General features: G+C 55.3%; 1 protein-coding gene across 2 annotated transcripts in view; it reads left to right on the top strand.

Moving 5' to 3' along the window:
• The window catches only part of IGF1R (insulin like growth factor 1 receptor), a 123,124-nt gene that overhangs the window by 91,399 nt on the left and 11,520 nt on the right, over positions 1 to 20,205 (top strand). Inside the window, exons 3-19 of one of the 2 annotated variants that reach the window (XM_070400601.1) lie at positions 2,062 to 2,374; positions 3,217 to 3,365; positions 4,075 to 4,219; positions 5,445 to 5,659; positions 6,243 to 6,369; positions 6,879 to 7,117; positions 7,796 to 7,963; positions 8,106 to 8,310; positions 8,886 to 9,169; positions 10,258 to 10,394; positions 11,131 to 11,290; positions 12,304 to 12,406; positions 13,684 to 13,748; positions 14,458 to 14,687; positions 15,020 to 15,130; positions 17,203 to 17,343; positions 18,960 to 19,119. In XM_070400601.1, coding sequence (XP_070256702.1) covers positions 2,062 to 2,374; positions 3,217 to 3,365; positions 4,075 to 4,219; positions 5,445 to 5,659; positions 6,243 to 6,369; positions 6,879 to 7,117; positions 7,796 to 7,963; positions 8,106 to 8,310; positions 8,886 to 9,169; positions 10,258 to 10,394; positions 11,131 to 11,290; positions 12,304 to 12,406; positions 13,684 to 13,748; positions 14,458 to 14,687; positions 15,020 to 15,130; positions 17,203 to 17,343; positions 18,960 to 19,119 — 2,952 coding nt within the window. The remainder of the gene's footprint in view (positions 1 to 2,061; positions 2,375 to 3,216; positions 3,366 to 4,074; positions 4,220 to 5,444; positions 5,660 to 6,242; positions 6,370 to 6,878; positions 7,118 to 7,795; positions 7,964 to 8,105; positions 8,311 to 8,885; positions 9,170 to 10,257; positions 10,395 to 11,130; positions 11,291 to 12,303; positions 12,407 to 13,683; positions 13,749 to 14,457; positions 14,688 to 15,019; positions 15,131 to 17,202; positions 17,344 to 18,959; positions 19,120 to 20,205) is intronic. The other variant, XM_070400602.1, reaches the window with a different exon arrangement.

Raw genomic sequence — 20,205 nt, 5'->3', positions numbered from 1 at the left:
CGCAACGCTGGGGAAGGTGCAGCAGAATCTATGGGGATCTTTCTCCTTTCTCTCCCCCCCCCCCCCCCCCCCCGCCTTCTTCTTGAGAAATACTACAAGATAATAATAATAAAATTGTTTAAAAAAATATATTTTATTGATTTTTTACAGAAGGGAGACTGATAGAGAGTTAGAAACATCGATGAGAGAGAAACATCGATCAGCTGCCTCCTGCACACCTCCTACTGGGGATGTGCCCACAACCCAGGTACATGCCCTTGACTGGAATCGAACCTGGGACCCTCCAGTCCGCAAGCCGACGCTCTATCCACTGAGCCAAACCGGTTTCGGCAGTAATAATAAAATTTTAAAAGCAGGATGAGGGGGTGTGAGTTGTGTGGGAGACACCTGTGCGTCCCTGGTGAAGAACTGGACACAGGCCGCCCTCATCGCACTTCACTAGAGCAGGCGGGTCCTGCCTGGTCCGGGGACCTGTCTCCCCTCCTTTTTCTTGACATTTTTTTTCTCCCATTAAATCTTGTCTAGCCCGGCCCGCATGGCTCAGTGGTTGAGCGTCGACCTAGGAACCAGGAGGTCACGGGTTCCATTCCTCTTCGGGGCACATGCCCGGGTTGCGAGCTCGATCACCAGTGTGGTGCGTGCAGGAGGCTGATCCATGATTCTCTCTCCTCATTGATGTTTCTCTCTCTCTCTCACCCTCTCCCTTCCTCTCTGATAATAAAAACATTTTTATAATAAAATAAAATGGATTAAAAAAGTCATAACCCACAGCCCCGCCGGAGGATTCCGACCGGCCCTATGTTCCCCGCGGGTGGCGAGCCTGCTTTGTATCTTTGCGCCGGTGGCAGCCTTTTCTCCCCTCTCACTAATGAGCTCTTGAAATTTTTACTTGATACTGTTGCCATTGTAACTTGCTCCCCCCCTCCTCTGCTTTCCTGGGGGGGCCCTTCTTTCTTCCCCGTCCTCTCCGTAGTCCGCCCAGCACCGCCTGTCGGGTCCGGGAGTGACGGAAGCCACGCAACCGGTATTGTCTGGAGGTGACTGTTGCCTTTGTTGGCTAATGAAACGTTCGCAGAGGCATTCAGGAGCCATCATGACCGTTTCCCTGCACCCCTCGGCCTCCCCTCTGTACCGGCCGGGCAGGGACAAGGTCCCTGGGGCTGGGGCTGGGGCAGGGGGCGGGGGGCACAGGCTGTTTCTCCCTCTGGCTGAGCCTAGGAATCGGTGACGAGTGTGAATCAGACTTGGTCTCGGGAATCAGACTTGTTTGGGGAGCCGGTTCCGGGGGCCTTGGAGTCTCCCTGCGTCCAGTTGCTCCGTCTAGTAACTCAGTGGTTCTCAACCTTCTGGCCCTTTAAATACAGTTCCTCATGTTGTGACCCAACCATAACATTATTTTCGTGGCTACTTCGTCACTGTCATGTTGCTACTGTGGTGAATCGTCATGTCAATGCCTGATATGCAGGATGGTCTTAGGCGACCCCTGTGAAAGGGTCGTTCGACCACCAAAGGGGTGGCGACCCACAGGTTGAGAACCGCTGGTTTAGTTGCTCCGGCCGCCTGGTAGCGCAGCCATTTCCTTATACATAGTTGGGTCTATGGAGCGAGCTGCGGCTACAATGTTGGAACCTAGCGGGGACCCTGGCTGACACACGGGGCCTTGTCATTGGTGCTGGAGAATGTCCTGGGAGGCTGTGTGCAGTAGCTCAGTGAATAAAGAGGGCGTAGGTGCACACCTGTGCTCCAGTGAGGCAAACCAGGTAGGGCCCCCCTTTTATTAATATTTAAAAGCGGAAACCCCACCCTAGCTGGTTTGGCTCAGTGGATAGAGCATCAGCCTGTGGACTGAAGGGTCCCGGGTTCGATTCCTGGTCAAGGGCACATGTCCAGGTTGCGGGCTCGATCCCCAGTAGGGGGCGTGCAGGAGGCAGCAGATCCGTGATTCTCTCTCATCCTTGACATTTCTGTCTCTCTCTCCCTCTCCCTTCCTCTCTGAAATCGATAATGTATTTTAAAAAAGAGGAAAGCAACATGCTCACCCCATGCCCTTCCGCCCCACAGCCTGCCCGAGCGCGTGCGGGAAGCGGGCGTGCACGGAGAACAACGAATGCTGCCACCCCGAGTGCCTGGGCGGCTGCACGGCCCCCGACGACGAGGCGGCCTGCGTGGCCTGCAAGCACTACTACCACGAGGGCGTCTGCGTGACCGACTGCCCCCCCAACACCTACCGCTTCGAGGGCTGGCGCTGCGTGGACCGCGACTTCTGCGCCACCATCCCCAACGCTGACAGCTTCGAGCTGGAGGGCTTCGTGATCCATGACGGCGAGTGCATGCAGGAGTGCCCCTCCGGCTTCATCCGCAACGACAGCCTGAGGTCAGTCTCCCGGCCCGGGGGTCCCCTGGCCCCCAGCCTTTGTCCCGTCTTTGGGGGGGACCCTGGGGGAGGTGACGGGGGTGGGTCCACCTGAGAGAGCGGGCCTACGTTACATTTTTAAAAATAGAAAGGGTGTCCCAAAATTCACGCAAGAAGTAATTTTGATAGAAAACACAGGTTTATAATGAAAAATTGTAAATTTTTTATTGGTTCGTAAAAGTATACAGTCTAGGGTTAGGTATGGAATAGCACATCGGGTAAATGGCCTCCACGGCTCTGCTGGCACAGACGCAGTCTTTTGTTGAAATTTCCCATGACCGTTTTTGCGTACATGTGGCTCAATTTCGATGAGGCTCATTTTCATCTTGATGGCTTGGTTCATCGACAAAATTGTCGCATTTGGGGTTCAGAAAATCCGCGGGTGATTGTTGAGAAACAAATGCATCCACCACGTGTCTCTGTTTGGTGCGGGTGTTGGGCTGGAGGCATCATCGGACCATTGTTCTTCAAAAATGCGGCTGCTCGGGCAATAACAGTTAATGGTGCTCGCTATCGTGACATGATAATCCAGTTTACCCGATGTGCTATTCCCTACATAACCCTATCCTGTATACTTTATGAATCAATAAAAAATGTACAATTTTTAATTACAAACCTGTGTTTTCTATCAAAATTACTTCTTGCGTGAATTTTGGGACACCCAGTATTTTAAACAACAACCACCACCACACAGCGGTGTTGATCGCGTGGCCGGCTAGAATGAACACGGATCCGTGTGGGCTCTCTTCGGGGCGAGGAGACACTGACCTCACATTTGGGGGGGGCTCCTTTCTCTCCCACAGCATGTACTGCATCCCCTGCGAAGGGCCGTGCCCCAAAATCTGTGAGGAAGACAAGGGGACGAAGACCATCGACTCGGTGACCTCGGCTCAGATGCTCCAAGGCTGCACCATCTTCAAGGGCAACCTGCTCATTAACATCCGCAGGGGCAGTAAGTATACCTCCCTCCCTTCCCCTCCCTTCCCCCCTGCCCCCTCCTCCCCCTGCATCCTGCAGGATCTCTTGGTTTTCTTGGGTTGGTGCCTTTTCTACCTGTCTCCGACTCACAACTAAAATACAGGCCTAGAAAAACAGCGCGGCGCCCAGCCGGCTGGCTCAGTGGTTGAGCATGGACCCATGAACCAGCAGGTCGCGGTTCCATTCACCATCAGGGCGCATGCCCTGTTGTGCACTCCATCCCCACTAGGGGGCGTGCGGGAGGCAGCCGGTCCATGATTCTCTCTCATCATGGATGTTTCTCTCTCTCTCCCTCTTCCTTCCTGTCTGAAATCAATAAAGATATTTGTTTTGTTTTGTTTTTTAAGAAAAACAAAACAAAACAAAAGCTGCTCTCCAGACGCCGTGGCCTTAGCTAATTGGGTGGCATTTTTTATTTTACTTTCTTTTTCTCCGCCTGGGAGCTACCATGTCCAGCTCCTACAAACACACCTTCCACTGCCCCGGGGGTGGGGGGGGTCCTGTTCTGGGAAAGGGGGTTGTTTTGGACAAGGGAGGGGGGCTCCCTCACCAGCAGCCTGAGCATCTCAGAGTCACCCCCAGAGCAGGCCCTGCCACGGCGTCGCTCGCGTGTGAGTGGGAACCCGGGTGCTCCCCGCTTGCGCTGAGCGAGAGCTGGGTGACGCGGCGCCCCCTTCCCGCAGATAACATCGCCTCGGAACTGGAGAACTTCATGGGGCTCATCGAGGTGGTCACGGGCTACATCAAGATCCGCCACTCCCACGCGCTGGTCTCCCTGTCCTTCTTCAAGAGCCTCCGCCAGATCCTCGGCGAGGACCAGCTGGAGGGGTGAGTGCTGCGCGAGCGAATGCGCGGCCCAGGGTCGGCTGTGCGCTTGGAGGGTTCTGCGTTCCCGTGTAGCTCAACGGTTAGAGCGTCAGCCTATGAACCAGGAGGTCACGGTTCGATTCCCGGTCAGGGCACATGCCCAGGTTGCACTGTGGCTCAATCCCCAGTAGGGGGCATGCAGGAGGCAGCCAGTCCGTGATTCTCTCTCATCGTTGATGTTTTCTCTCTCCCTCTCCCTTCCTGTCTGAAATCAATAAAAAAAAATTTTTTTTTTAATATAGTCTTTGGATGTAAAGGCAGTGAGCCTTGAAACAATGAGGAAATCGCACTTACTGAGTAACTGACTGGATAGCCACTTCCTCCAGGAAACAATGAAAAAAAACACCTGTGTGCGTGCATGTGTGTGTGCATGGGCATGTGTGCGTGCATGTGTGCGTGTGCGCGTGCACACGTGTGTTAAAGATGTGCAGGCAAGTCTCTGCCTTTACTGTCTCTGAATTCTCCTCTCGTGGGAGGGGTTGGGGGGAAGCCAGGCCCCACGCCCGGGCTGAGAAACGAGCAGTATTGCCAGGCAGCTTAAGAGAGGCCGATGATGAGGTGGCAGGGGTTTCGGCGTTTTTCTTCCCCTTACGCCGGCGCCGTATGCCTGGGTTTTGTGGCTCCTGGGATCCGGTCCCCCACCTTCTCAGTGCTGTAAACAGCCTTTGTGTGCGCGGCGAACAGATCACCTTGCTTCTCGGAGAGGGTCACCCCACACACAGCCTTCCCGCGTGCCGGTTCCAGATGCTTTTTAAATTTATTTTTACTGATTTCAGACAGGAAGGGAAAGGGGGGAGGAGGGAGAGAGAGACAGAGAGAGAGAGAGAGAGAGAGAGATCAATGATGAGAGAGATGTATCGACTGGTTGCCTCCACACCCGCCCAGAACCCGGGCTGGGGGTGGAACCTGTACCCCAGGTATGTCCCCGTGACTGGGAACGGGGCCTGAGACCCTTCGGTCTGCGCGCCGACACCCTAACCACATAGCAATCCCGGCCAGGGCTCCGTATCGACGTGAATACGCAGCCCTAAAATCCCATGATCCCCATTGTTAACGGTAACTGTTTGCATAGACCACCGACGGCTCCGTTTCTCACGGCCGAGGCCGTGCCCTCCGGAGCCACGCGGCCAAGGGGAGGTGTGGGGCCGGGGCGGCCGGGGGCTCACGCCGGCCGCTGTGTTGGCAGGAATTACTCCTTCTACGTCCTGGACAACCAGAACCTGCAGCAGCTGTGGGACTGGGACCACCACAACCTGACCATCAAGTCCGGGAAGATGTACTTCGCCTTCAACCCCAAGCTGTGCGTGTCCGAGATCTACCGCATGGAGGAGATGACCGGGGCCAAGGGGCGCCAGGGCAAAGGCGACATCAACACCAGGAACAACGGGGAGCGGGCCTCCTGTGAGTGGGTGCCTGTGTGCGCACGTGTGTGTGCGTGTGCATCTGTGCTTGTGTGTGCACATGTGTGTGCATGTGTGCACAGGATGCACACATGTGTACGTGTGTTGACGATATGCAGATGAATCTCTGCCTTTACTGTCTCTTCATTCTCCTCTAATACAAACCCTGTGGGCCTCGCTGGGTAATGAAGGGATCCTTCTTCCGATCGAGTGTGTGTGTCCCTCCTCATCCCACAGTGGGGGGAGGGTGGGGGGACACGGGGCCTCCTTCAGGAGCCCTTGGGAGCTCCGTGGGGTGAAATCCATATTTGGGTTATTTCTTAGTAGAAATAAGAGAGCCACTGAGGCGTCCAGAGAGGAGCTGTGTGTGTGTGTGTGTGTGGCAGAGGTGGGAGGAGGGGGGGTCCATGCTGCCTCCTCGGGCCCTCCCCCGCTGTCACATGACATCCGTCGCTGCCTGTGACCGCAGTCAGGGAGCAGCAGCCTGAGAGACGAGGGAAGCGGCGCGGGGCAGGGGACCCCGCAGGCACGGGGAGGAGGAGGTGGTGGGTGCCCGCGCCTCACGGGTGTGCTCCGCGCCCCAGGTGAGAGCGACATGCTGCACTTCACCTCCACCAACACCTGGAAGAACCGCATCATCGTCACGTGGCACCGGTACCGGCCCCCAGACTACAGGGACCTCATCAGCTTCACCGTCTACTACAAGGAAGCGTGAGTCCTGCCGGCCTCCCGTCCTGGGGGCGGGGGTCCCTGCTTCCTCCGCTGCCACGTGACATCCCTCGCTGTCAGTGGCAGCCACACGTGGGAAGGCACTGGCTTCAGGGGGTGGAGGCGTTTGAATAAAATAAATGCAAAGGAACCCGGCCCGCGTGGCCCAGGGTTTGAGCATCAAGTTAGGAACCAGGAGGTCATAGTTCCATTCCCGGTCAGGGCACATGCCCGGGTTGCAGGCTCCATCCCCAGTAGGGGGCGTGCAGGAGGCAGCCGATCCGTGATTCCCTCTCATCATGGACGTTTCTCTCTTTCTCCCTCTCCCTTCCTCTCTGAAATCAATACCAATGTATTTTTTTTAAAAAGAAAGGGGTTTTAAATAATAATAATAAAATAAGATAAGTAGGTAGATAAACATAAAATAAAAATAGAGCAGGGAGGGTTTCTGAGAGGCTGGGTTGGTGGGGAGCCCAGGGCGGCCCTGAGCCTCCCGCTCGCCCGTCCCCCAGGCCCTACAAGAACGTCACCGAGTACGACGGCCAGGATGCCTGCGGCTCCAACAGCTGGAACATGGTGGACGTGGACCTGCCGGCCAACAAGGACATGGAGCCCGGCATCCTGCTGCACGGCCTGAAGCCCTGGACGCAGTACGCCATCTACGTGAAGGCCGTGACGCTGACCATGGTGGACAACGACCACATCCGCGGGGCCAAGAGCGACATCCTCTACCTCCGCACCAACGCCTCAGGTACCGCGTGGCCGCCGCCTCGGTCCTCCCCAGGCGCTCTCTCCTCTCCCTCCCTCCCTCCCTCTCTCTCTCCCTCTCTTCTTCACTCTCTTCCTCCCTCCCTCACTCCCTCTTTTCTTCCCTCCCTCTCTCTCTCTCCCTCTCCCTCCCTCTCTTCCACTCCCTCCCTCCCTCCCTTCCTCCCTCCCTCTCTCTTCCACTCCCTCTTTTCTTCCCTCCTTCTCTCCTTTTCATTCCCTCTCCCTCCCTCCCCTCCCTCTCCCTCTCTCTCCTCCTCTCTCCCTCCTTCCAGTCCCTTTTATGTCCCCTTTTCATCTGGGTTCTTGCCGTGTGAACCAGTGATTCCAAAATCTCAGATGAGACGCGTTCTGCTCGTGTTCGCCGCCTGCAACACGTGTGCAGACTCCACGTGTGGACCTGCTGGGGGCTCCCGGGCATCCTCCCGCCCCGGGTCCCCCAGCACCTTGTCCGGCCGCCACTCAGCCACGTGTGGTCTCCCCGAGGTGACCGGTCATGGATGCCCAGAGGGAGATGCCAGCACTGGCCTGCGTTCTCGGCCCTCGCTGAGCCTGTCCGCGCGGGGCCCTCCTCTCATGGCCGGACATGGTTTGCATAGAGTGTGAGGGCCTGGATCTCGGGTCCCTTCTGGCTCCCGAAACGCCTCTGTTCTCCCTCCAGTGCCTTCCATCCCCCTGGATGTCATCTCAGCCTCCAACTCGTCCTCCCAGCTGATCGTCAAGTGGAACCCGCCCTCCCTGCCCAACGGCAACCTGAGCTACTACATCGTGCGCTGGCAGCAGCAGCCGCAGGACGCCTACCTGTACCAGCACAACTACTGCTCCAAAGGCACGCGGCTGCGGCGGGAGGCGAAGGGAGGGGGCGCCCCAGGAGCCTGTGTCCCAGCCCCCAGGGGACACGGGTCAGGTCAGGGGGCCGTGACCACCCAGCGGGGTGACCTGGCCCTCCGGCGCCTCTCTCCCCCAAGCAGACAAGCTCCCCGTCCGCAAGTACACGGACGGCACCTTCGACATCGAGGAGGTGACGGAGAACCCCAAGACCGAGTCGTGCAACACCCCCAAGGGGCCCTGCTGCGCGTGTCCCAAAACCGAGGCCGAGAAGCAGGCAGAGAAGGAGGAGGCCGAGTACCGCAAAGTCTTCGAGAACTTCCTGCACAACTCCATCTTTGTGCCCAGGTGCCGTCCGAGCAGAGAGTCGGTCCCGGCCGCCAGGGGGGGCTCCCCGGGCGGTCCCGTCGCCTACCCTCCCCCCTGGTAGTGGGTGGATCCGTGACTTCAGGGTGGCACCAAGTCGCCATCAAGGAGGGACAAGCACCCGGCGGCCGGCGTGGCTCAGTGGTTGCGCCTTGACCTCTGAACCAGGAGGTCACGGTTCGATTCCCGGTCAAGGGCACATGCCCGGGTTGCAGGCTCGATCCCCAACAGGGGGCGTACAGAAGGCAGCTGATCCATGATTCTCTCTCATCATGGTTGTTCCTCTCTCTCTCTCTCTCTCCCTCTGCCATCCTCTCAGATCAATACAAATATATATTTAAAAAAATAAAAATGAAAAAATAGGAAGGAAATCCCTGTACTATTGGTTGGTTCTTAGCCAAGAGGGCTGCACTGCTCCTTTCATTCCCGGGTGACAAGTTTGCTTTTCTCTCTGCGACTCCAACTCGAGGCAGAGACAAGACAAAAGCGGTGGAGGCCCCTGCGAGCCTAAGGAGGCCCCTGCGAGCCTGGTGTGTGTGTGTGTCTCTCCTTTGCAGGCCCGACAGGAAGCGCAGGGACGTGGGGCAGATCTCCAACACCACCCTTTCCGGCCGGAGCAGGAACAGCACGGTGACGGACCCCTTCAACAGCACGGACTCGGACGACAGGGAGACGGACTACCCTTTCTTCGAGAGCAGGGTGGACAAGAAGGAGAGGACCGTCATCTCCAACCTGAAGCCCTTCACCCTCTACCGCATCGACATCCACAGCTGCAACCACGAGGCCGAGAAGCTGGGCTGCAGCGCCTCCAACTTCGTCTTTGCGCGAACCATGCCTGCAGGTAGGGCTCGATCCAGCTGCACCCTCCCCCAGACTCCCTGCTTGTTACAGAACGGGGGCTGCCGAGCCGGCGTGGCTCCGTGGTTGAGCGTCAACCTAGGAACCAGAAGGTCAGGGTTCGATTCCCGGTCAGGGCAGGTGCCCGGGTTGCGGGATTGATCCCCAGTAGGGGGCGAGCAGGAGGCAGCCGATCAGTGATTCTCGTCACTGAGGTTTCCGTTTCACTTTCCCTTCCTCTCTAAAATAAATAAAAATATATTTATAGAAATAAAAAGTAAATAAAAAAGAGTGAGTGCTCATCTGGGGGCGGCCTGGTAGACCCCTCCTGGTGACATCACTCCCATCCCCAGAATCTCCGCACAAAGTACAAAAGAGCATGGAGCTCACTCAAGGTCACCGCTGCTCCCCCGGCTGGGTTCAGGGCGCGCATTTCCATGGCCTTTCCCCATCTGTGCCAGGTCCCTCCTGAGTCCTCACAGCTTCAGCGAAGTGCCAGGTCGCTGCCTTGACTCCGAGTGACCTTCACTCCCCAAGGTCATCCCTGGAGCCGCCCTTGGTCCTCCTTGTTGGGTCTTCTCCATCCCCTTGTAGGTCAGAAGCTGCCTGTCGCTCAGACAGGCGCCCAGCCATCTGTAAGGATGGATGCAGGCCTAGCCGGTTTGGCTCAGTGGACATTGTGTCAGCCTGCAGACTGAAGGGTCCCGGGTTCGATCCCCAGTAGGGGGGCGTGCAGGAGGCAGCCGATCCATGAGTCTTTCTCTCATGGATGTTTCTCTCTCTCTCTCTTCCTCTCTGAAATCAATAGAAATAAAAAATTTTTAAAAAAATTAAAAGGATGGGTGCGGTGCCCGGTTCCCTGTCCCGGAGGCGGCAGGGGGTGGCCGAGGCTGGCATCACGTGACTCACAGGCCATCAGGTGCCTCCGCCTCCCAGACCGGTGCTGGGTGCGGGCGTCCAGCTCACGGGGACTGTGTGGTCGCCGCCCTCAGTCCTGGGTTGGAGGAGGGCGTGCGTGGGTGAGCCCGACGTTGGCATCCCTCCCGGGGGGACCGAATCCCACTTCGTTGCTTGTGTCTAATGGTTACACAGACGGAGCGGATGACATTCCCGGGCCGATAACCTGGGAGGTGAAGCCTGACAACACCATCTTCTTAAAGTGGCCCGAACCGGAGAATCCCAACGGACTGATTCTCATGTACGAGATAAAGTACGGATCGCAGGTCGAGGTAAGACGGGGCCGGGGACCGTGTCCGCGTCTGTCTCCTTCCCAGGAGGCCAGGGGTTCCAGTACGGCACAGACCCTTCCCGCTTAGCTTGACTTTAAATAATAAAATAAAGGCTGAGCCCGGCCGGCGTGGCTCAGTGGTTGAGCGTCGACCTGTGAACCAGGAGGTCCCGGTTCGATTCCCGGTCAGGGCACGTGCCTGGGTTGTGGGCCCCATCCCCAGTGTGGGGCGTGCAGGAGGCAGCCGATCCATGATTCTCTCTCATCATTAATGTTTCTCTCTCTCTCTCTTCCCCTCTCCCTTCCTCTCTGAAATCAATAGAAATATATATTTTTTTAAAAAACAAAAAACTTGGGTGCCTTTTAAGCAGTGGTTCTCAACCTTCTGGCCCTTTAAATACAGTTCCCCATGTTGTGACCCCCAACCATAAAATTATTTTCATTTGCTACTTCACCACTGTCATGTTGCTCCTGTGATGAATCGTCATGTAAATATCTGATAGGCAGGATGGTCTTAGGCGACCCCTGGGAAAGGGTCGTTCGACCGCCAAAAGGGGTCGCGACCCACAGGTTGAGAACCGCTGCTTTGAAAGCTTGCTTTCTTCCCTTTCTTCCCTTCTATTGCAAGTCAGGATCGCGAGCAGGTGGGAGGGAGAGGCTGGGCCGTGCGAGCCGCCCACCCGTTGTTTCTCGCGTGTCTGTGGGAGGTCGACACGGATCTGTCCCCCTCCCCCCAGGACCAGCGGGAGTGCGTGTCGCGGCAGGACTACCGGAAGCACGGCGGGGCCAAGCTGCAGAAGCTCAGCCCGGGGAACTACACGGCCCGTGTCCAGGCCACCTCTCTGTCGGGGAACGGGTCCTGGACAGAGCCCGTGTTCTTCTACGTCCAGGACAAAGGTGAGGCCGGGGGAGGGAGCCGCTGGGAGGCGGGAGAGACGCCGGCCGGGACTGGGGAGGCCGGGGTCGTGCTGGCCCTTCGCGTCTCTGTCCTGGGAGTGCTGGTGACAGGGCCGAGCCGGGGCTGCAGGGAGCTCAGGGCTCTCGGACTCCTAACTGGACTGTGATGTCCGGGGAGAATTCAGAGCTACTTGGGCCAGGGGTGCCATGCTGCTATTCTGTGTGTGTGTGTGTGTGTGTGTGTGTGTGTGTGTGTGTGTTTATATTTTAACTGATTTCAGAGAGGGAAAGAGAGAGAGAAACATCAGTGATGAGAGAGAATCATGGATCAGCTGCCTCCTGCACGCCCCCTACTGGGGATGGAGCCTGCAACCCAGGCACGTGCCCTGACCGGGACTCGAACTGTGACCTCCTGGTTCGGTTCATAAGTCAACACTCAACCACTGAGCCACACCGGCCGGGCTATGTGTGTGCGTGTGTTTTAATTGTCTGTGGCGCTGTCTTCAGACAGATGAGAGGGCCAGTACGGCTCGAGCACTGGATAAGTGAGAATCTCTCTGCATTTTATGTCAGCAAATGCATGCATTTCCCTTTACAGTCGTTAAGCTGCAGACAAAGGCTGTTTTGCTGGAGCCCATCATGTGAACTATGATTGCAGAGTACCCTGTACTTTAAAAAGAAAAACGGGCCCCAGCGGGCGTGGCTCAGTGGTTGAGCGTTGACCTTTGACCCAGGAGGTCACAGTTCCATTCCTGATCAGGGCACATGCCCAGGCTGTGGGCTCCATCCCCAGTAGGGGGGCGTGCGGGAGGCAGCCGATCCTCCACTCTCTCTCATCATTGATGTTTCTCTCTGCCTTTCCCTCTCTCTCTCTAAAAATCAATGGAAAAATATCCTCGGATGAGGATGAACAAAAAAAATGAATGAGTGAGTGAATGAATGAATGAAATGAAGTGAAACGAATAGCCTGTTCACCTCGTGACCTTTGACCCTTGCCCCTTGCGCTCCCGCAGCGGCGTTTGACAGCCACGCCCACCTGGTCATCGCGCTGCCCATCGCCATCGTGCTGACCGTCTTGGGGCTGGCCCTCACGCTGTACATCATCCACCGGAAGCGGTGAGTGGCGCGGGGAGAAGACGCCCGGGTGGGTGTCGGGTGCTCGGGGCCGACGGGGTGTGAGTTCAGGTCAACTTTTGGAGGGAACAGTTTGGGGCTCGGAAAAGCTGGTTTTCCAATCCGATGTGCTTCCTGGGAACAGAGAATGTTTTATTTGTTTGTTTGTTTGTTTATTTTTGGTGAATCTTCATTCGAGGATATTTTTCCATCGATTCTTAGGGACAGTGGATGGGGGTGGGGGGAGAGAGAGAGGAACATTGATGTGAGAGAGACACGTTCATGGGTTGCCTCCTGCACATGCCCCGACCCGGGCCAGGATCAGGTTTGCAACCCAGGTACGTGCCTTCGACCAGGAATTGAACTCAGACCCCTCGGTTGGGGGGCCGGCGCTCTGTCCACTGAGCCAGACCGGCCAGGGTGAGAATGTTTTCTTATGATTCAACAGCGACACCATTTTTCTGATGGTGACGTCGTCCCCTCACTGGCCACTCAATCACACAGACACTGCTGCCCTGCTAAGCTTCCCCATGCCTGATCTGTTAGCCCTGTCGACCCAGTAACCCTTTCTGTTCATTTCCAATGAAGTTCAGAGATGAATGTTTCTTTCAAAACTCTAGTCTGGCCTGGCTGGCATGGCTCAGAGTTTGCGCATCGACCTATGAACCAGGAGGTCATGGTTTGAGTCCGGGTCAGGGCACGTGCCCGCATTGTGGGCTCGATCCCCAGTGTGGGGCGTGCAGGAGGCAGCCGATCCATGATTCTCTCTCATCATCGATGTTTCTATGTCTCTCTCCCTCTCCCTTCCTCTTTGAAATTAATAAAAAATATATCTTAAAAATTAATCAATAAAGGCTCTAATCTGCCCTAGCCGGTTTGGCTCAGTGGGTAGAGCATCAGCTCAGGGACTGAAGGATCCCGGGTTCGATTCCTGTCAAGGGCACGTACCTGAGTTGCAGGCTCGATCCCCACCCCAGAAGGCAACCAATCCATGTGTCTCTCTCACATCGATGTTTCTCTCTCTCCGTCCCTCCCCCTCCCTTCCACTCCCTCAAGAAAAACAAAATCAATGGAAAAATCCTCGCGTGAGGATTAACAAAATAAATAAATAAATAAGGCTCTCACCCGAGGGCCCCAAGCTCCGCTCACTCTTTCTCCGGGAGCCGAATGAAACAGAATGAATAAAATGGCGACAGGAGAGATGCGAGCCTCTACAGAAACGCGTGGGGGTGGGTGGGGTTTTCTCTTGGCCTAACGTGTCCCCCTTTTGGCTGGCGCAGTAATCGGATGGGCAATGGAGTGCTGTACGCCTCTGTGAACCCGGAGTATTTCAGCGCGGCCGACGGTAAGCTCAGCTCCCTGCGCGGGGGCGCCGGTCCGACCGCTTGTGGGAGGGTGGCTCACCTAGGGGAGGGAGGGGTCTGCATGATTTGGAGGTACTCCGTCTTCGGTAACACTTCTTTATATAAAAAAAAAAAAATCAAAGTTCTTAGCAGTTTGCTGAGTATCTCAAAAATCCCGCACTGCCCAGCCGGTGTGGCTCAGTGGTTGCGCGTCAGCCCGTGAAACCTTCACATTCTTTCTTGCGCTTTGTCTTTGAAATCCAGGGTGAATCTTAGACTCACAGCATGTCTCCAGGTGGACTGCTTTCTGGGTCTTATTTCTCATTATTTTTTTAAGCATATCTTTATTGTGGAAAGTATGAATGATGTTCCCTTTGGTTTTTTGGGTGTTTTTTTTTTTTCCCATTGACCCCCCGCCCAACCACCTCCATTCCGCACCCGGAGCTCTTCTTATGTGCTGTCAGTGTCCTCGAATTTTCTGGGGCTCCTTGAGGATTTGAAATGCCAGAATTTGAGGGCATGGTTGCCTCCTGGAATCCACAGCACCTGGGACATTGCGAGACAAGCCCAGTCGCTGCCCCCCATGTCCTCCTAGGCTGGCTTCGGGAAGCGGCATGGCGCATTCTTCCCCCCAGAGGTTCCCCCCCAAATCACGTGCTGCCCTGGTGCCCGTGGCTACACCCCCTTCAGCTCCCTTTTCTCCCTCCGCAGTGTACGTGCCCGACGAGTGGGAGGTGGCCCGGGAGAAGATCACCATGAACCGGGAGCTGGGCCAGGGCTCCTTCGGCATGGTGTACGAGGGCGTGGCCAAGGGCGTGGTCAAGGACGAGCCGGAAACCCGGGTGGCCATCAAGACCGTCAACGAGTCGGCCAGCATGCGGGAGCGGATCGAGTTCCTCAACGAGGCTTCGGTGATGAAGGAGTTCAACTGTCACCACGTGGTAAGAGCCGGCGAATCCCGGCACGGGAGGACCACGGCAAGAGAGGCCACGGCTGTGGGTTTGGCGACTCGCCCCCCTCCTGTGTCCAGAGCCCTCCCCGCCCTCACCGCCTCACGGCTGCCCCCAGACACCTGTGCACACTTACGCTCTGGGTGTGCACGGCTGTGGCTGTGAATGATGTAAATACCCAGGTGGCCCTTGGCAGGAGAAAGGTTCCCCACCCCTGACACGTGGAGGGTTGGCCCGTGCATCCGGGCGGTGGAGGCGCACCCACCCCACATGGGTGCTCCTCTGAGTCCTCCTCTCTGTCTCCCTCCCTCCCTCGCTCCCAGGTGCGTTTGCTGGGTGTGGTGTCCCAGGGCCAGCCGACCCTGGTCATCATGGAGCTCATGCCCCGCGGAGACCTCAAGAGTTACCTCAGGTCTCTGAGACCGGAAATCGAGGTGGGTTTTGGTTTTGTTTGTTTGTTTGTTTTTAACATATATGGGTTTTTGTTGTTTAACCCTCACCCATGCATATTTTATTCCATTGATTTGTAGAGAGAGTGAAGGGGGAGGGAGGGACAGAGAGAAACACCAGTTGGTTGCCTCCCCATGCCCCCAACCAGGGCTGGGAGCCGGCAACCTAGGTATGTGCCCTTGACGGGAATCGAACCCAGGACCCTTTCGTCTGCAGTGTGACGCTCTATCCACTGAGCCAAACCGGCTGGGGTGGGGTTTGGGTTTTGATTGACGTCACATGTGATACGTTCTCCTTTCCATGTCTTTGAATCTGTCTACATTGAACGCTTGGTCGTAGATCCTTTCTGGGGCCAGTTCCCTCCCGCACTGACACCTCCCCCTGACTCCACCCAGAGACCCACGTCAGCACTGAGCCCTCCCTGAAGCCTGGCCTGTCCCAACTTCGTGCACCCGCCCCCTCCCCCCAACCCCCCGCCTCAGCCTCCCCCCTACACACACACACACACACACACACACACACACACACGCCCCCTCCCTGCCCTGACAGCAGTCTGTGCCCTTGAGACCAGGAAGCTGAACTTGTCAAACCCTGTGCCTGAAGTTCAGGCTCCGTCCTATGCTTTGGGATGATAACCTTGCAGGATTTTAGCGCCATCCGAAAAAGAAAACATCAACCTCTGTTTTGAGCTTCACATCCTTTTTATAAAAAAAATACATTTTTTGACTTTTTTAGAGAGAGAGAGATAGAAACATCATCAATTGGCTGCTGTTGGTAAATGTTTCCCAAAATCATGCTTAATCGGAAAAGACATTTTAAGCTTTTTCCTATTTGGCTTTCCGAAGCAATGGCTGGCACCCAAGGTTATCTTAGCCAAAATTTGGTTATCATAAGATGTTCTCCGGTAATTTTTAAATAAAACATTAAGTAATCTCATTGCGGGAGAGCTTACAGCCCTGCCCTCTCCTGCCACCTTTGAATCTCTCCGCACCAGAGGCGGATTCGGCAGCGGGGTTTCATTTCTTATTACAGGTTTTAGATTCCAGATACAAATTAAGATTTTAATTTGGACAAGAAACCACATTGAGGTGACCATGGCACTCTTTTTTTTTTTTTTCAGCCTGATTTAAGAGGGTACCTTTTAATATTCCAATTTCTTTATAATTTGGCTTTTTTGCACAGGTGATTCTCTTAACGGAGAACTAAACATTTCAGGGTTAGGACAGGGAGGGGGCCATGAAGGCCATTTCTTCCAATTTTTTTTCTCTTTCTGCTCCTCTTTAGGAGTGGAGGGTGCAAGGGGAGGCGATTTATCCTTCTTGGCCTCTCCTAAAGGCTCTAGCAAATAAAATACTGTGTTCCACAAGGGGAAACAATTTGGAGGCAAGTTTTTTTCCCTGCTGCTGGCCTTTTTTTTTTTTCTTTCAAGTTCTAACTTTTTGGCAAACATCCTAGATCTCATGTACCTTTTTCAACAAAACAAGGGTTATGTTCTATAATAACATGCAAAGACTATAAGAGATTACCTTCTAGCCAGGACTGGTTTGGCTCGGTGGATAGAGCGTCGGCCTGCGGACTGAAGGGTCCCGGGTTCGATTCCGGTCAAGGGCATGTACCTGGGTTGCGGGCACATCCCCGGTGGGAGGTGTGCAGGAGGCAGCTGGTGGATGTTCCTCTCTCATGGATGTTTCTAACTCTCTGTCCCTCTCCCTTCCTCTCTGGTAAAAAAAAAAAAAAAATCAATAAAAATACATTTTTTTTTAAAAAAAAGAGATTACCTTCTAAAATTTTAACTCCTTAAGCATGCAAATCAAAAGTCTGTAATAAAGTTCCTTACTTTTTAAAAGCCGAACCCTACCCCTTTAGCCTGGTTAAGAAAAGGTCCCCACCCCGCCTACAGATCCGGACTTCTGTAGCCGATTGTGGGCGTTTGTGTGGGGTGAGATAACCCCCCACCTTTACGGTGCCTACCGTCCGGGTGAATTCTTTGTTCCTCACTTTGCCGGTGAAACTTCGTTTTTTTTCCCCCCCGCTCTCGCGAAACCTTCACTTCCAGAGTTCCCGTCGGTCGCCGGAAGTCGTAAATGTTTCCCTCCACGTCCCGCGTGGCTCAGGGTTCAGGATCTGGAAGAGGAGCCGCACACAAATGAAAGAGAAAAGACACGAGATAATTTGGAAATATTTGGGGAACCGGCAGGTAAGTCCAACTCAGGAGGAAGCCTTTTCTCTTGTCTTTTCTCTTTCATTTGTGTGCAGCTCCTCTTGCAGATACTAAACCCTGAACCGCGTGGGAGGTGGAGGGAAACGTTTGCGACAGGCTGACTCCTGATTGGCTGCCCTCCTGCACGCCCCCCTACTGGGAGAGCCCGCAACCAGGGCATGTGCCCTGATCGGGGCTCGAACCGGTGACCTCATTGTTCCTGGGTCGATGCTCAACCACTGAGCCACACCAGCCGGGCGTGAGCTTTAAATTCTAAATGGGCTGAAGTCTGTGCCGTTCTCATAAGTCACCCTGGTGCACCCCCCCTCCTGTTGTGCGAACCCACGAGCTCACTTGTTAACACACGGAGGCGTGACTTTTTTCTTTTTTTAAATATATTTTATTGATTTTTTTTTTACAGAGAGGAAGGGAGAGGGATAGAGAGCTAGAAACATCGATGAGAGAGAAACATCGATCAGCCGCCTCCTGCACATCTCCTACTGGGGATGTTGCCCGCACCCAAGGTACATGCCCTTGACCGGAATCGAACCTGGGACCCTTCAGTCCGCAGGCCGACGCTCTATCCACTGAGCCACACCGGTCAGGGCGAGGTGTGACTTGTAAGTGAGTGATTCTGAGAACAGACCGGTAGATGAATACTTAGAAGCAACAGCCGGAACATCTGTCCGTCCTTTGGCGACCTCAGTGGGACCGAGTGCTCACTGCGACCCTGACTTCGCGACGTGCCCAAGAGCTCTGATGGGACTGCTGGTGTTCCCAAAACACTCCCCGTGCCCCCCCCTCCCCCACCCCTCCCTGTCGGAGTCTCTGTCTCCCCGTCTCTCTTGGTGCTGAATCTTTTGTTTTCTTTGAATGCGCAGTTTAATCATCTTCCAGGTAGCAGTTCCTTCATTTCAGTTCTGAGTATCTGTGCCCATGTGGCCTCTTCAGTCACAGCAGATAGAGGAAGCCACGTGGGCACAGACGCTCAGAACTGAAATGAAGTTCTGTGCATCCTTCGGCTGGGCCGAATGCGCTTGGTGGTTCTGGGAGGGCCACGAGTGTGGGCAGAGGCCACTGGCGCCCACCCCCTGCTCCACCCGAAATAGCAAAGGCCAGTCCCCACTTGTGCCTGTGGGTGTTTCTCTCTGCAGCCCTGCGTGATGTGGTCGGCTGGCCGGCAGCGCGCGACTTGATCGCGAAGCAGATGCTGTGGTCTCCGCAATAACACAGTCCTTCTTTTCCTTTTTATTTTTTTTAAAAAAAGTATTTTTATTGATTTCAGAGAAGAAGGGGGAAGGAGAGGGAGAGATAGAAACATCAATGATCAGAGAGACTCATGGATCGGCTGCCTCTTGCACGTCCCCTACTGGGGATGGGCCCCGAAACCCGGGCCTGTGCCCTGACTGGGAATCGAACCGTGACCTCCTGGTTCATTGGTTGACGCTCAACCACTGAGCCACGCCGGCCGGGCGAACACGTTCCTTCTGAACAAGGCCCCATTCCTGAGCGGAATACCCCGTGCGGCTCAGACTGAGCGAAGATGGGTTTGCAAACCTCGAAAAACGCCTAGATTCTCACGTGAATTGTTGGTTTTTTTGCGTCTCCAACAGAATCACCCCGTCCTCTCACCGCCGACCCTCAGCAAGATGATCCAGATGGCCGGGGAGATCGCGGACGGCATGGCGTACCTCAACGCCAACAAGTTCGTCCACAGAGACCTTGCTGCCCGGAACTGCATGGTGGCTGAAGATTTGACCGTCAAGATCGGAGGTGAGTCCTTGGCTGCCAAGATCTGAGCAGGGCCTCGACGCACGCGTGTTTTAGGGGGCACGTCGGGGTGGGCCGCCCTGTGGGGAGGTTTTCCCGTGCATCTCGTGGGCGCAGAGGCTTGCTCTTGGGAGTAACGTCATCGTCTCCAGGTGACAGCCAATCACAGGCCCGGCCTGGCTGGTTTTGATCCTGACGGCGCAGTGGGCACGCGGTCCAGGTCGTGGGCTGGGCTGGGCTGGGCTGAGGCCAAGGCCCCTCAGGTTGCCTCTCCTGGGATTTGGGGCCTTTCTTGGCAGGACAGTTCTAAGCATCGGTTATGGAAATCATTGAGACAGCGTTCTCGGGCGACGGGGACTTAGGGAATAATAGTTGCCATCCAAAGTGCCAATTTTGCCCGGCCAGTGTGGGTCAGTGGTTGGGCACTGACCTCTGAACCACCAGGTCACGGTTTGATTCCCAGGCCAGGCCACATGCCTGTGTTTTGGGCTCAGTCTCTCTCCCTTCCTCCCCGAAATCAATTAATATATACAAAGTACCAATAATTTCCCTCCAGTTTTCTTTTTTTAAAAAAATTATTTTTTTTAAGACAAAAGATTAAGCACAGAGACGAGCTACAGAAACTCGTGACCGGGAATCGAACCCTGACCTCCTGGTTCAGAGGTCGACACTCAACCACTGAGCCACACCGGCCGGGGCGAATGAACGTTTGCCAAGAGAGAGCAGCCCTTTCTCCTGGGAGGAGCCGGGGAGAGAGAGTCCCTGTCAGGAGGGCTGCGTCACCGAGTGGGAAATCAGTCTGACAAAGAAGCGATCACGTAGGGTTATAAAGCCAGCCTGCCATCAAACGTAATTACGTGACATCTAGAGGCAGGGGAGATGGGAGAAATTTTCGAAAACGAGGTGGCGTATCATGTTGAGCAACATTAGTGAGTAATCGCGTGAGGGGCCTGGTCGGTAGCATCTCTTGGGATTCTCGCTGGGTGCTTTTTTTCATCGTGAATCGGCGCTCAGTATTCCCCCGATTAGACGGTGAAACCGAGTTCCTTCCTGTGGGGCAACGCCGTGCTCCTGCTTTCCATCAAGTTC

Source organism: Myotis yumanensis, unplaced genomic scaffold (assembly GCF_028538775.1).
Source record: "Myotis yumanensis isolate MYYU_CA2020_CCGP unplaced genomic scaffold, mMyoYum1.0.hap1 SCAF_20, whole genome shotgun sequence".
NCBI lineage: Eukaryota > Metazoa > Chordata > Mammalia > Chiroptera > Vespertilionidae > Myotis > Myotis yumanensis.
This window is presented reverse-complemented; position numbering and strand designations above follow the sequence as displayed.